This window comes from Sitodiplosis mosellana, unplaced genomic scaffold (assembly GCF_009176505.1).
Source record: "Sitodiplosis mosellana isolate CC-2019 unplaced genomic scaffold, AAFC_SMos_1.0 Smas_scaffold_6170, whole genome shotgun sequence".
Lineage (NCBI taxonomy): Eukaryota > Metazoa > Arthropoda > Insecta > Diptera > Cecidomyiidae > Sitodiplosis > Sitodiplosis mosellana.
Window position 1 is genome coordinate 1,481,475 of NW_022601411.1, and position 16,268 is coordinate 1,497,742.

A 16,268-nucleotide genomic window follows, 5' to 3' on the forward strand; every position below is an offset into this window, starting at 1 on the left:
TGACCACACCTAATATTGTGCGCCCCAACCACCGATTAAAGCGATCCATCAAACGCTCACATTGACTTAACCCAGCCGGCACTTGAGATTCTTTCAAAGACAAGAAAAAAAAATGTCAACAGTTTCATGGCTATTATTGTTGCTGTCTCTTTGGAAAACGATAAATTACATAAATACATCAATAGTCGATTCGAGTGTGTGTGTGTGTGTGTGCGCGCGGATGGAGTATAGGCAATAAAATAACCGATCAGTAGCTATATGGATAATAGTTGTGTGCAGTGTGAACGGCAAACGTTTGCGAATTTGTGGAAACAAGATCCAATTAATTGGCGATATTGTGTGTTTCCTTGTTGCTTTTTCGGTTGTTTTTTTCTTTCTTACTTTCTATTCTTGCCATAGCAACAATGGAAATTATTTTTTACAAACGCGGCGCCTGCTGATGAGAGCATCGAAGCTGTAAACAAAGTCACTTGCACCACCAATCCAACTCTCATTCATTATTCGATCGTTCAAATAGTGCAATCGGACGAAGCGGTCCTCCCCAAAAACGCAAAAAACCACATAGTTCAGTTTCGTAGGCTGTTTAGATTATTAGTGACCGTTTAGTGTCTGTGCTTTTTTTTCTACCGGAAGTGATTCGAATTTTTTTTTTTCGCGGGGCGACTTGTTTGTTTCCACCAATTTTTGATAAACCAGTAAGATTTATGGGAGTGTTTTTTTTTTATAGCGGGAAAGAGTAACCTCCAACCGATTCAACCATTGGTGTATTTATGTTTAAGGGATACGAGTTGAAAAAATGAATGACAAAATCATTTATTAATGCCATTTAGGGCACATCGATGCCAAAATTCTCAATGAGAACTTCTCGTTATCTCAAAAAAGCAGGCGTATTTTGGGATTTTGGAGGCGAATATCATTTAATTTATTCCAAATTGGAATATCCAATGTTCACAAGGAAGAAGAAGAAGAAGACTCATTGAACGAAAAAAAAGGGAAGATGATCAGGGAAAAGACGAAGAGTTAATAAATCATTGGCAAATAAAAATGCACTTTAAGTTCGTACAGTTCAAAATTTAAATAATGTTCCTTCGATAATTCACACAATTCGATCGTCTTTTTAAAAGTCTTCAAGAGTCTTCTTCTGATGGCTTGAACGATGGTCCAATCAATGAAATTGTCTTCAGAAAATCCATTTTCAACCAATATCAAGGTTTCTCAGACAAAAATCTCTGAATTTTGTCAAATTTTAAGTCTATTTTGAAGAAGTATCGAGCCACTTGAGAAATACCTTAAAATTTTGTTGAAAAATACAAAAATACAATCCCAAGATTTTCTTGGAATTTTCCACATATTCGGTCAAGAAAAAATAAAATTAACATTAAGTCGATTCGTGATCCAATCGTCAATATTCATGACAAAATCCCGATTACACTTGGCTCAGGCTAAAAAGACTGTTGTGATTTATTCCTTGTGTATAAGTTCATTGTCAATGTTGTTATTCCACCAAAAGAAATCTCGTCTCTTTTTTGGCTGTGATTTTTTTCGCGCAAAACTTGGGTGTATTATCAGTAATCATAAGTCACTTGCCACTGGCATCGCAAATCAAAGAGCACAAAATTGTAGTTCAATCTTAGTACGCACACAAACATCATTGATATTTCTTATCAAAATTATTTCGAAAGGGGCCGTTTGCAGCCGATTAATGGCCAACCGAGATAACTTCTCTCGTTATGTACAAGTGAATCATCTGACAAAACAAAAAATATTGCGAATCTATAAATATTGAGATGGAACTTTAACCCAGATGCTGAGGCTCTTATTAATGGCTGGCGCAGGCTAAAGTTTACTTCATTATCGCTGTGTGGCTTCGGTGGAATTTTTTTTTTTAAATAATTTTCTTTTGCTTTCATAAAATTGATAGTTATTTTCCCATACGCTGGAAATGATGATAATTTGAATGTTTGAAATTTAATATCAAAAATGATAGTAAGCTGAGTGGTTGAAAGTGTCTTGTTATACACAAAAAATGTTTGAAATTGGCTTGCTAGCGGGAATGAAATTCAAGTCTAGTTTTTTTCTAAATTTGATCATATCAAAACAACGCCAGCCTAAACAAATGGCTGTCAAAATTGTTTTCGTTGGACGAATGATTGATTGTGTTTAGTAACTGTTATCAAACACCGTCGATTGTTATCAGAACGAAGCCACTTGTAATTTCAAATTCCACAGGCGAACGAATCAATCGGACGCTACTGGAGCGCACCAGAACAATACTATCAGCATACTTGTTATCGTGCTTACGTTTTATGCTGAAAAAAAAACAAGAAAATTCACATTGTTTGAGATTTTTTTTATAGGTCTCTCAAGTTTTCTTTCAATTCCATTCTTGAGAACTGAATGTGGTAACGGATTCCATGGAAAATCAAAGTAAAACATTGACGTTTGTTTGCCAATCGATCAAAACGTGAAGAGTGTATGATTTAAAACCGTACCAATTAGTGTCGAAAACACTCATTGAGTGTCTCCAATTTACCGTTGACGATGATTGGGACGAATTGGTCGATTCACAATCAATTTTTTGTACGCACATCAATCGTTCGAATCAATTGAATTGCTGCATAGTATATTCAGTAGCAATCCAATGACAAGTGATTACGAGAAGCGATACATGCGCGTGTGTATGGAATATCGCTCTGTTTCTTCATCGGATTCAATTCACCGATAAAACTCGTTTTTATGGTTGAAATTTGGTTTTGGATGATTTTTTATTACTTTTTTTACGTTTTATCACACTTTTTCCAATCTTTTTTACTCTTTTTCGTTTCGTTTTCATTTAATTTTCTTTTCCTTGGGTTCAATGGGTTCTCTATTTTCTCTGCTCTTTGAAAGAGCTTCTTTTTGCTCATTTCCTCTCTCCTTCTCTTAACCTTTTTCTCCCTCGCGCTCTCTCTCTCCATCCCTACTCCAAAAGCGTAACGTGACTGAACTGCGTAAATAAATGTAATCTAGGAACTAAGACGTCAAGCCAAGAAGAATTTGTCGTAGTTTCCTTTTGATTTATGAATCACATCATAAATTGTGGTGAACGAGTTGTCAGCCGGTAAATCTTATGACACTCGTGATGATTACGGATTATTTATTGGGCTAAACACTGATAACTGAAATTCGTGCCGAGGTTCAAATGTAATAAATGCGCTTAGATGCAGCGGCGCTGTACAGTGTACCTGTTGTACACTCATCAAAAACGCTCCTAAGCAGACTACAATAGCTCTCTTAATGATGATAATGACATTTAAAAACAACGAAGAATAAACATTTTGCTACATATTCTTTCGCGGGAAGCGTCTCGGTAACACAATGTGATGATAATGTGGTTGGTGATGATGACACACCAATTCACTTGTGTAGCGGGTTTGTTATTATAATGAGATTAAAATGCGGTGTCAACATCCAACTTTGTTCTGATTTGCATAGTCAATGGTCAATAGCAATTAGCGAGTGTTGCACTGCAAGATTGTTGCATGCGCGCCATGAGATGCGGTTCATATGCCGCAAATTTGTAGTAATGATAAGTAGACCGGTCATGCAATCAAAAATGATCAATCGCTTCTTTTTGTACCGAAATGGTCTGGGAAATTTCTTTACAATTTCTTGATTTAAATCAAAAATGAACTGTGTCTGCTTTAGATCGACAATTTCGGCAAAGCAAAAGAGAAAATTCCAAATTTTCAATTTTTTTTCTCCATTTTTGGATTTTCCATTTTCCATTGATCGATTTACAACCAAATGGGATTCAAAGCGCTTGAATTAGGTTTGACCGTCATGTTCCACCAACAAATACGTTCACTGCTCTTCAAAACAGTAAATTGGCCAATTTAATTCGATGAAATTCTAGATTATTATTGCATTTATGCCTAGATTTGAGTATCCACCTTCAGTTATGCTAGTTGAAGTAATCGAGTTTTTCGATCTCTTTGGAATGTTAAAGTTGAAGTGGAAAAATGCCATGTGACTAGATTTGAAGTTAAAATAGTCCATTTTCGTACAGTCTAACATCTATTAGATTAGACATAGTCATCTGAGTTGTGATCTTTCAAAATGCGACTGCACGTCACACACTGATTTGATACAATTATTCCAAGTCCGCGATGACTTTGTATCTGCGAATCACTTATGCGTGATCACTCTTCGTCTTCAAATAGTCAAAAAGTGTGCAGACGCCGTTATGCTGGCCACAAATTAAGTGGCGAGATATTTCTGTGTGACATAATTGTAAATATATTGCAGCCGTGTATGATCCACGTGCAGGTGTCGCAGACGTATTTGGTCTGCAAATAAAAATGATGTATCCAAAAATACCGCGAAGCGATGACAGCCGAAAAAAGGGAACAGATATCAAACATGTACGGTTTGTTTGGCTTGTCTGCTTGCGCACAGATTCCATGGCCTTCTTGTTGTTATTGTTATTTTTGTGTATATCATGGTAGCCCCTTTTGTTTTGGTTGCTATGTTGTTATCAGGTGCGGCTGGAAGCATAAATCATCGCGAAACTTCCCAAAAATAAACGTGGCCTAGACATGGAACGAATATATCGGTTGAACAAATCTAACCGTTAGACGAAACAACGTTTTTTTCAACGACAATGTCCTCCTTCTTTTTCTTTTTCATTTCTAAAACAATCGACTTTTTTTGCTGCTGTTGTTGTTGTTATTACTGTGTTTTTTTTCCTCCAAAGAACAATGAAGTGAAAAGTAAACGGTAGACTAGAAGTACGTTACGCCTAATGCCGTCATTGTCGCCTGGTTATTGATGCTTTTTTTCTATCTAATGCTACAGCATCTTTACGTTTGTAGCAAAGCAAACACAACGTGCTCTTTGCATACACGAAAATTCGCCGTATAAAATGCCACACTTTTTTACCCAATCCATCAGTCAGTTAGCATTTGTAACGGGTATCGTTGGAATTTCCGGGTAAAAAATACACATCCAATCACAATCAATTCTTACGAAATATTTGCGATAAACATACAAAACTTCTTTATCAACTTTTGGAATAAAGGAAAAAAAAACGGCTTTTTTCGTCGGTTTTATCATTAGTTTCGTTACGATTTTTTCAAAGAGCACAAAGATTTGTTGAATGCCTTGTTTTGATTTTATAAAACTAAATTTTTTTGCCTTAGTTCTGTTTTTTCTCCGGTTGAAGCCGACTTGAAGACGATTTTGTTGCAATTTTTTCAAATTTAGTGAGACAAAATATCATAGACGTTGTGAGGAGTAAAATCCATTGTAGTAAACTGGTACCATTCATCTTGCTCGATGTTGTTCAGTTTCGTTCAATTCCATTCAATCAGTTAAGAATAATCTGAGACCTCGTGTGTGTGTGTATGCGTGTGTGTGCGAGGTCAATAGTTCATCGGTTAGTTGCCAACGTGCAAGTCATTTGTAGCCAAATCGTTCTATTAATTACCGATCGATGTTTACCTGCTCAGTCTACAGAGACAGACCAATAAATCCAATAGTTCAATAACTTTGTGTATTTGATTTATACAAAAACATACACATAGACATCTTCGCCAGTTGTTTTGATTTTTTTTACCACAAAAACAGAAATACCCACCCAAACTACGTGCGGATCTTCTGTTCAGAGTTAATTTTGATTTAGAATAAATAAATCAAAACTCGTTTTTTCGCCGTGATTGGGGTTTTTTCTATTCTCGGCGTTGGGTGATTAAAAGCGTAAAACCAAATTGATTTCTAGCTGTGATTTTTGTGAATAGTTTTTTTTGTCGGTTTCAGCTGTTCAGTACATTTTGATTTTGTGACTTACTACTTCTTTGGTCCAAATGAAGATATCTTCTAACTCAGCTGTGATAACTCATGATCAGCAAACCAAAAGATTTTGTGATAACTCATGGAAAACATTTCAATATTTAGCACAATCGGCCCATTTTGTTCACTAAGCTGATCAAAATAATGGAAATCTCTCACTTGTACCGAATCGATTAAGTATGTATCGGCTGTAAACAAAACGAGCCTCCGTGTGTCGGTGATCAGTTCTACATTCACACAATTTCTGGTTTTTTTTTGTCTATACACAAAAGTCAATACGGCCATTAATTTGCGACAGTGGTTATGACTAATTGATGTGGCTGCAAATTAATACAAATCGAAACTCAAAGAAAATATGGGAAAAAAAGCCAAAAACACCAGTTGATTTCGTATGGTTGATCAGAACAGACGACAAATCGATGTCCTACATTTCGTTCGAATTTGTCGTCTTTTTTCAACTTACAGAATATTTTCCCACGAAAAAAAAACTTACGATTAGATTATTAAATTTGCCAAGTCGTGTAAGTGTCGAATCGACACTGTCGATCGTTGGCTTTAAGTTCATCGCAAAAAAAAAACGGTTTCTATTGATAAGTTTACAATTTTTTTTAGTTTCGTGCGTTGATAAAAAGGTGTAATTGTTTCGTTCTTTTTTCAATTATTTAATCGATTGTGACACTCGAAAATCATTTTCGATTACGCGTATTTTGTCTCCTTGTCAGTCGATGCCCACGCACAATTGTTTGACGAAGTAATTTTTTTGTCTGTTATCTTAATTGAATTTGCACGCTTAAGGTCGTTGATGAAAAAAAAAAAGAAGGAGAAGTAACAACAAATATTGAAAGAAAGCCGTTGATTATCGTATAAATGAGTCGAGTTCGATAGATAATAGCCCTAATTGGCAATTGGCATTTAGTGTCAAATCAAAATTGTGCCGTGTTTACGGTTCTGATTCAATTTCATTCTCTCTTTTAATTACAGCCATTAATTCAGACGTCACGCTGATTGAAATTTTGTGTGGTGTAACGAAAAAGAAAAATCGAGTGCAAAACAATGGGTACCAAAACGATTGACAAAGTTGCTATGTTTTTGGGTGAATTGCTCGGTACAGCGCTGTTGTTATTCCTTGGGTGTATGGGTTGCATGAGCTGGAATGGTCAACCAGTCAGCTCATTTCAATCAGCATTCACATTCGGCATGGTGGTCATGCTTATCATTCAGGCATTTGGATGCGTTTCAGGCGCACATTTGAATCCGGTAAATTTCTTATATTTAGGAGGCTCTTACCTTCATTTTTAGGATTTTATCCAAAATTAATTATTATTTTAAAAATTAAGGTTGTTACAATTGCTGCCTACATTTACGACATGATCTCAGCTCAGGTAAGAGATTTTTTTTTGGCAAGAAGAAAGTAAAAGACAAACAAATTGAATCATGAATGAAAAGTTGACGTTTCCTCGACATTTGTTTCTTTCGCTCGTTTACCTCGTAATTGTGCCAAACGAAAATGAGCTTAGTGTTTAGTTTAGTTTCTCTGAGAAAAACGAGAAAAAAAAGAAAAAAGTGAAAAAAAGGTGAAAAATTTGAAGAAATTCGCGGGAAAACTCGATTTTTAGTAGCTTTTTTGATGAACTCCGATTCAAACTATACTTTGGACACTAGAAACCGATCTTTTTTCAAATAAAAAATGCCAAACACAGAATCTTTATGATTTAAAGAGTAACGAAAGTTGTCGAAAACTACAAAGTTTAACCAATGCCCGATCGAATATCCCATTTCAAACTCTCTATTTTTAGATGGCCTGTTTTTATTTTATCGCACAAATGTTGGGTGCATGGATGGGATATGGATTGTTGATGGTAATGACTCCAGCTGATATTTTTGCTCCACTTGGCGCTACTGGACCAGCGTTGTGTGTGACCGCACCACATGCAGATTTGACTCCATTCCAAGCTGTCGCAATGGAATACATTTCAACGACGGTACTCATTCTGATCTGTGGTGGTGTGTGGGATCCAAGAAATGCCCAACAACAAGACTCAATCCCATTGAAATTCGCCTTTGCTATCACAGCTATCGGAACCATTCTCGGTCCATACACCGGTGCCAGCATGGTGAATATTTTCTCTGATTTTATATTTTCATTTCTTAATTTTACCTGACAAATGGCTTCATTGGGGCCTCTTATTTCGCATTTCAGAACCCCGCAAGATCATTTGGACCAGCGCTATGGAATCAAGATTTTACCATGCATTGGGTGAGTCACGATCATTTGATTTCAAATTTTACACGTTCTCATACCATATGGTACATATGTGAAATGACATGTATGTCACTACGTTCTATATAACCTTGAATTTAAAAAAAAAATTCAATGGAAAATGCCTGATTTTAAATAACCATTTCATCGTTACCAATCGAATGGCCGAGAAAAATATACCAAAACCAATTTTCGCTTCTCTTCGACAGATCTATTGGGTGGGTCCATTGCCAGCCGGCGTCATCACTGCCATCATCTACAAAACCGTGTTCCGGCGAGAGGTTGAACAGAAACGGCCATCACAAGTGTCCGACATCGATCGCAAAGTAAATGCTTGTGACTGTGTACCTCTTAAAAGAATTCCAGTTTAAAATGCTTGACTGAACTCATTAGCCACTTTGTTTGATATGCTTCACATTCGTTTATTCCTTGCACTCATGTACATAAGCACGCATGCACACACGTTACACCCAGCAAATCACCAATTGATGAAATACATTTCTGTGCGGTTTGAAATTTAAGTTCGAAAAATTAGATAAAAGAAATTGTTTTCTCAGAAGAAGAAAAAAAAAAATCGACGATATGAATAGATGATTCAACTTTGAGTACGATGGCGGCGCCATCATAGCGCAATATTTCGAGAGCAAACACGAGCTGAATGAGTGTAATAGTTGAAAAAAAGGAAAACATTCGTGATTTTTATCATGGTTCCTGAATATTTATTAAAAGTTTACCGAGAATCACACAATTTCCGGGTCCAATTTCTGTTGAAAAGTGCACTAATCATCTTTTTGCGCATTGAGAAAACCAAGTCAAATTTATTGATTAACGAACAAATCGTTTTATCGTTGCTTTTCAATTTGTTTGCAGTGAGAATATCGCAGCAAATTCACAGTTATTTATATTTGCAATAGTCATTGGTGATATTTGATTGATTCGGACCGTTGTGGTTTTGGCAAAGATTTCCTTCGTTGCTCCACTTTATTCTTTCTGAACCGCGTTGTGAAAGACGCAAATTGTTTCTTTGGATCGTCTGTTTCTCCCGACCAATTGTTTTAGAGTTTGGAATTTCCAAACAATGAAAACAATCTATTAGAGCTAGTGTACATGAGACTTTGTAAAGATTCCAGCCAAAATTCCCGATCAAATCGCAATTTGAAACGAACTTTGCTACTTTTGGTCCAAGAATTTCAGAAGAAAAAAAAATTTATTTCGTAGGCCAGATTTACCCTTTCAATGTGCGAATCAAGAATTCGATTCAATTAAATAAAAACTTGTAATTTGATTCAATCTTTGTTTAAAATTTGGTTCAATCTTCGTCTGAAATTGTCGTTTTGGTGGATTATCCACATGAAAAACTCAGTTGCGTGTCGAGATGCATGTGTCATGTGCACGAAAGGAGGGAAAATGCACATTGCCGTCAAACCGATAGTTATGTTGTTTGACAGTGCTGTAGTCCAGCCCTTTTTTTATTTCCATCAAATTGCAACATTACATGCGCGCAAACTTCACACAACCAACACTCCTATTGGACAACATTGACGGCATATTCCCCTTCATATGCACATTTTGAACAATCGCAACGTGAACTTTGTGAACGTTTTTTCAAGTTACCGACGAAGGAAATTTAGATGTTTATTGCTCCTCAAAAACGTACTCCTCCATCAACCCATTATTTATCAAGTGTTCGAAACCCATTATTTTTCAGAAATCAAACATTTTGTTTGGAAAATTCTGTTTGGATTTAAATCAAACGCTTGGTAATAAATATGAAAATTACAAATTATGGAGCATGGGCTAAATTTCAACTACCAGACAAAATCCGAGAACCAAAAGTCACCAAACTAAAGAAATTCAATCAAAAATCATCAAAACCACCATTGCATTTGTAGTCTAAGCGAAAACTCGTTACATTTTAAAATAGTCCGTACTGTGCCGTTGGCAAGCAACTAGACAACCAATTACCATTTGAAAATTGTATGCTTAAAAAATTGTATTAATTTGTTGTTGTATTTTAACCATTTTCCAATGTTAAGTGTTATGCGAGATTAATTTAAGCAATAATTTAAATGTTTTATTGTAACCACACACATGTTTGAATAGCACACCTTTTTTGTCGATTGTTCTAACCAAATGTTGTTTTTATTTTTCTGTTCCGTTTTTTTTCTTTCAATTTTTTTTTGTTTACTCAAATTTATTAGTTTTGATCGTTGATTTAGATCTGCACAATATGGTCTTGTGCACAATGTTTTAACACCTTTGGTCAACAGCCCATGATGGAATGCGCATAATTAACACGTATTTTCTGCACGAATAAATTTGAATAACAGTTTTGCACCAAATAACCGAAACCATTGTCATTCCCTTGCACCATTGACTAATTATGCACGAGTTTGTATTGATTCCATTAAAAATTAGGTTACACACTAAAATGATTGAATTCCCAAAATATTTCGAAATTCACCGGGCAAAGTTTACTCAAACGCATATTCAATGGCACTTGCATTTGAAATTGTTTCATTCGCAGAAACCGCAAGTGATAATCACCATGCCGAATGACGTGCAAATCAATCACATGTAACCGTGGGTAGTGTTCTTTGACTTTGATACATCCAGTAGCCACTAGTTCACTTGGATTCTGCTGCTCGATTCGGAGGACATTTCGGCTGATACGATAGTGGCTTTCGATAGGTGTCTAAGCTGATTTAAGACTGGGGTAATCGGCAATTATTTGACTGGATGGCATTTGCATTTAACACAGGAGATATACATAAGTTAATGTTTGCTTTAAAGACAGGGAAAAACCAAATTTGACTCGAATTTAATTGAATAAAAATTGCACTGATTCGAATCCAAACAAATTAATTACGGACTTTCAGAGGTTTTTATCAAGTGAATTTCTTAACCTAACAACATTATCACAACTCAGACTCAGCAAGATCTTGAAATTTCACATTATTTTTATTACTTTGTATCGTTTAATATTCAAAACCCTTTTGTGATTTATGAGAGAATTTAATTTCATCTTAAAATATCTTATTTTAAGACCTAAACTTTACGTTTCTGTTCTAGTTTTTAATCTTGTCGCCAAAAAGAGCGTTTATTTAGAGAAAATGTGATTTAATTTAATAATCAATAAGCATTTTGTATCATTATCATATCTGTGCATGTATTTTCCGGCCAAAGAATTTACCCAAATTTATCGAATTGAAAAAGACCAAAGGAATGTGTTCAATTTTGAGCCGAATTTATCAAAAAAAATTCTTTTTCCATAAAATGATAGAAAAATATTTCTTTTCTGTATTTTTTTTCTTTTTTTGTCTATTTTTCAGTTACTTCAGGTTTTTATAGGTTTTGGACTGTTAGTCAAAGGTCACAATGAAGCAGCGGACTTGTCGCTATACACGTAGATGTAGTATTTCACTTGATTTAGCAATTCGTCATTATGTATGAGCTATGGCTACTACGATAAAGTATGAGGCAATATTTAACGTGAATTGCTAACGCACAGCGCCACAAATGAAATTATACTCCGGCTAACTAAATAATAAGATTCCACGTGAAATATCGGGCGGACTGCATATAGAAAGACGATTTAGACGGTGAATCTGATCAACTTTCGATTTCAACAATAACATTTTCCACTTCAAGAGACCATACTTCATTTTTTCCACTGCCAAATACAAGCAGTAATACTTATAAAGCATCACGATTTATGCAGAGATACTCAATACTCATAACGAACAAAATTACTGCCATTGAATGTTTTACACTCAAATCATTTATTTAATTTAAGCCTAGCGCAGTATTTTTCCAAAATGAAATAAAATCTGAATCTTGTAATCCATTTTTAAGAGAACTGTAAAGAATGGTTTTTATCAGTAGTGTTTTTGAAAGAAACGAATCTTAAATACAAACTAAGGTTTGATTGAAAACACATTTCATTTGGTACGCAAAAACGATTTGTTGTTAAACGAGAAGGTGAAATTAATAAATGCACTTCTCAGCTCTCATGAATAATGGTGTCAACAAACGATGACCTGGTTCGTTCATTTGTTCGACTATTTTTTTCTTTCGAACGAACGAACACCAACACATTAGTGTTCGGAAGCAAAGTTGGAACGTCTATGGCGTCAACTCGGCCAAAATTATGGGAAAACCAAATCTGACGGCTGAAATAAAACTGTTTAGAACGCATTTACAATAAATGCAAAATAAATCCTTAAATTATATTGAAAAATTTGTCAATCGTGCCAAATTTCGAACATTATAAAGAATGATGAAACGTCTCTGAGTTGAAGCAAAAAAGAGCACTTAAATCTTAATTTTTTTACAATTTTTCCTTGAAAGAAGTTGGAATGTTCAAGATTTGTGAAAATTGTTCAGAATTTTTCCGAATTTTCCAATTTTGCAGTTGCTTCTAAACACAAATGTGTTGGTGTTCGTTCATTCGAGAAAAATTTGTCAAACAAACGAACAAATTTGAGTGTTTTTTTTGTTCATTCGTGTTCGTTTGACACCTTTACTCAAGAAGCGAATGTAGAAAGGAATGAAGCGAAGCTCTGCTATCTTGTTCCAAGGCTTCGTGATAGCATACCTTAGCACGCAGCGTATTTAAGGCTCGGTATAATATACCAGCATATCGCATACACACTGCTGCCGCACACACTTCCTTCGTGCGCAAACGGTTGCGTACACAGCCATCGCAACCAGACTATTCGGACTATTACACTAATTAATAGGTCACCTTATTATGCGAATATTTATGAGATTGAAAGTAAAAATCAAACAAAAAGAAATTTTAGCGCTGAAATAAAGAATTTTTCATTATAATGTTGCCATTGGTGTTCATGACTAAAAAAAGTTTAACAGACAAAATAAAACTAAATAAGTCTCTATGAAATTAAATGTTCGTCTATGTGTGTTATCATCAAATTGATAAAATGTAAGTCTTTCCAATAGATTTTGAAAACAATTTGCTTGGGCCTTCTTTTATTTTGGAAATGTTGTTCACGTGATAAACAGTTTAATATTCGTATCCAAGTGCAAAGCTTGTACGTGTTCCGATCACAAGCTCTTATTTGCGTGTTAAACACAGAACATTCAAAATTCTTCCCTTGCATTCTTCCATTTCGAAGAATTTTTCGTGCGCGTTTCGACAGTATCCAAGTAAGTTTTGTTTGCGTTTTATTGAAAACATGAATACATTTGTAAGTGGCATCCGAAGCGATCGTCAATTTCCAAACTATAAAAGCAGTTGCCACGGCAGGAATGTTTCAACTGAAAGTAAATACATTATTCGAAATGAACACCAAAGCAATCGTTCTGTTCGTTTGTGCTGTGAGTATAAGTGTTTAACTCTGTGTTTGGGAAATTCACTTGTTTTCATACACTTTTCGATTTTGGTTAGGTATTTTTGCTACATAGTATTAGCGCAAAAATCGGTAAGTTTATTTAGATTTTTATTTGAATCAGATTTTTATAAAAAAAAAAAAACGAATGATTTTCTTTCTTAAGATCATGCACCGGCAGCCGTTGTTGTGTTTGTTCCAAATCCACCGCCAAACCATTCTTTATTGAAGAATGAAAATATGACAGTTATAGTAGATGAATTCGAAAAATGGTGTATAGTCGATAAAAATGATTTAAAACAAGACCAACAAGCTACTGCATTCAGCGAAAATGATGTTATTTTCAAACTGTTCACACTGAAGAATCCATCGCAGCCACAAGATTTAATCCTATACGATCGTAACATTCTGAATAAAACCAATTTCGACCCCAAATTGCCAACGCGAATTCTAATTCATGGATGGAATTCAAAAATTGATTTAATGGGAAAATTTGCTGATGCATATTTTACAAAAGCCAAATTGAATATCAATTTGATTGGTGTGGATTGGACGAAAGGATCGAACATAATTAGCTATCTTCAGGCTAGTTACAACATTAAAAAAGTCGGAGCGCAAGTGGCTCATCTCATCGACTTTCTCATCGAAATGGGAATGAACTCGGCGCTATTGGCGATGATAGGTAGGGTTTAAAAAAGCGTTATATTTGTCAGTGTTCCGAACATTTTTTTTTCTACAGAGCCGTTTAAAAACGCCCAAAAAACGTTATTCTCTTTTCTTCTCGTTATTTCTGCGGTATTTTGAAGTGTCAAGTTTTTTTTATCACCGTTTGCGGTATTTGTCGAAACGTTTGTAAACCCTAATTATTATGAGGAGAAATTTTAGGTCACAGCTTGGGTGCTCATGCGATGGGACTTGGTACGTATGAACAATATGCATTATAAACTGATTTTGGAATGAAACCGCTTATTTTCCACAGCTGGTAAATGGGTGACAAGAGCAAGAGTGCCCAAAATGACTGGCCTTGATCCAGCACTACCTCTGTTTAAATTTAATGAAGTCACAAAACGACTAGACAAAACGGACGCTGATTACGTTGAGGTAATAATCACGTGTGCTGGTAAGTTGGGATTCTATTTGCCCATCGGACATGCCAATTTCTATCCGAATGGAGGCAGATCACAGCCAGAATGTGGAATGGACTTGGTTGGAGTATGCGCTCATCGTCGAGCGTATGAATACTATCTTGAAAGTATCTACCATCCGGAATTCTATGCGTTTCATTGTGACAGTTACACAGATTTAGTTAAAGGAGAGTGCTCCGTCGTTAAACGACCGGTGATGATGGGTGGAGAAACGGGAAATACAGTAAGGTAAATGGGCAATGCTCTTTTTTTTGTTATTTCATGTAATTTCAATCATTTTTTCTATTTCAAATATTCGAACTAATTTATCAATATTTTAATTATTTCATACTAACTGAAGAGTTGAAGGTGTATTTTACCTCATCACCACTGGTAAATCACCTTTTGCTCGTGGAACTGATGCAGTGCGGACAGCTATAATGGACTCCATATATAAAAACGAATCCAAGAAAAGTAGAATTTAAAAGGTTTACAATATCTGTATTATTTATTTTACCTTTATATAAATAATAAATGCATTGTGCCGGATCATTTAGTCAACGATTTAGCGTATGGTAAACTTTCTGGTAAAAATGAATTGAATTAAAAAAAACTTGAACAAAGTTAATTTTTACACAAAAAAGCAGCTTCAGAAAAAAAAAATGTTTCAAGATCAACTGGAGGCTTTAATTCAATTCATTTTTACCTTCGTAAAATCAAGAAAAAGACTGAGACTTCCGCTCAATTTTCAAGTGGTAGTTTCTGTGGAGACGGTAGGCCAAAGGCCTTCTAGCGGTACTTCATTCATACAATGTTGAATAAGTCTCTTTCTTTGTACTGTTCGATTTGAAAATGTTGCCGTCTTGAAGAACACTTGATTTCCTCAACTCTGAAAAGATAAAGTGTAAAAATTGTCATTAGTTTCTCTTGGAGTTTGAATTCTTTTTGCATAAAATGTAAATTACGTGTTAAGGTTGAGTTCTACGAACCCGATTGGCCAAAGTGAAGTTGTGATAGTGTTGGTTTGCAGATGATATTGACATGGGATCGAATTCGAACCGTAGGTGGTCATAAGGGCATTCTCGTTCTTCAATTTCCTCGTAAATGTGATCTTCCGGGTTTGACTCTGACTCCGGTTGTGGCTGTGGCCCTGGCTCTGGCTGTAGCTCTTCACCATTACCATTTCGGTGGTAAGAAAATTCCATTTGGCCACTACTTTTCGAAGATGATTTCCGACGAAGGAAGACAACAACAGCTATAATATTGATGATGATGATGATGATCAGAGTAGACACACCAATCGGAAGAGCATATGAAACAACAGAAGAACTTGGCACAGATGTCTCAGGAGCAATAATTGTGGATTCGGTGTGAGCTTCGTTCCCATTTTTAGTCTGAACAGTGGTCATCAGTCCACTGGTGTCAATTTGGTTTTGAATTTCATTGCTTTCAAACTGACCGCACGGATCTCCGATTATCTCTAGTCTTTCCCATTCTTTTCTGAACATGAACAGGTAGCTACAATTCAACTTATTATTCGAGATATCCAATTTAATGAGTTTTGGATATGAACGCTTAGTGAGACCATCCAGTTGCGTGAGGTGGTTTTCGCGTATGTCAATTTCTTCGAGTTTTCCAAATGCAAACGAAGTTGAGAAATTCAATTTAGCTAAATTGTTATTGGAAATACTAAGGTACTTCAAT

At 35.5% G+C, this 16,268-nt stretch overlaps 2 protein-coding genes across 6 annotated transcripts; both read left to right on the plus strand.

Moving 5' to 3' along the window:
- Positions 1-250: 250 nt before the first annotated feature.
- On the plus strand, positions 251-11,377 carry LOC129576063 (aquaporin AQPAe.a-like). 5 transcript variants are annotated; one of them, XR_008688859.1, is made up of 8 exons: positions 252-695; positions 6,811-7,086; positions 7,167-7,211; positions 7,626-7,943; positions 8,030-8,086; positions 8,299-8,415; positions 10,291-10,480; positions 10,617-11,377. XR_008688859.1 is itself a non-coding variant. In XM_055460523.1 (7 exons), the coding sequence occupies exons 2-7, from the start codon at positions 6,883-6,885 to the stop codon at positions 10,668-10,670; spliced, it is 795 nt and encodes a 264-aa protein (XP_055316498.1). In that variant the 5' UTR covers positions 251-6,350; positions 6,811-6,882; the 3' UTR covers positions 10,671-11,377. The 5 variants fall into 5 exon arrangements, 4 of the variants coding, with proteins under 4 accessions (XP_055316498.1, XP_055316497.1, XP_055316500.1 ...); XM_055460523.1 differs by lacking the exon at positions 10,291-10,480 and having other exon boundaries at positions 251-6,350; XM_055460522.1 differs by lacking the exon at positions 10,291-10,480.
- A 1,983-nt stretch (positions 11,378-13,360) lies between these two features.
- Positions 13,361-15,049, plus strand: LOC129575919 (inactive pancreatic lipase-related protein 1-like). Its single transcript, XM_055460157.1, has 5 exons — positions 13,361-13,429; positions 13,500-13,533; positions 13,607-14,122; positions 14,420-14,813; positions 14,926-15,049. The coding sequence occupies exons 1-5, from the start codon at positions 13,361-13,363 to the stop codon at positions 15,047-15,049; spliced, it is 1,137 nt and encodes a 378-aa protein (XP_055316132.1).
- Positions 15,050-16,268: the final 1,219 nt, after the last annotated feature.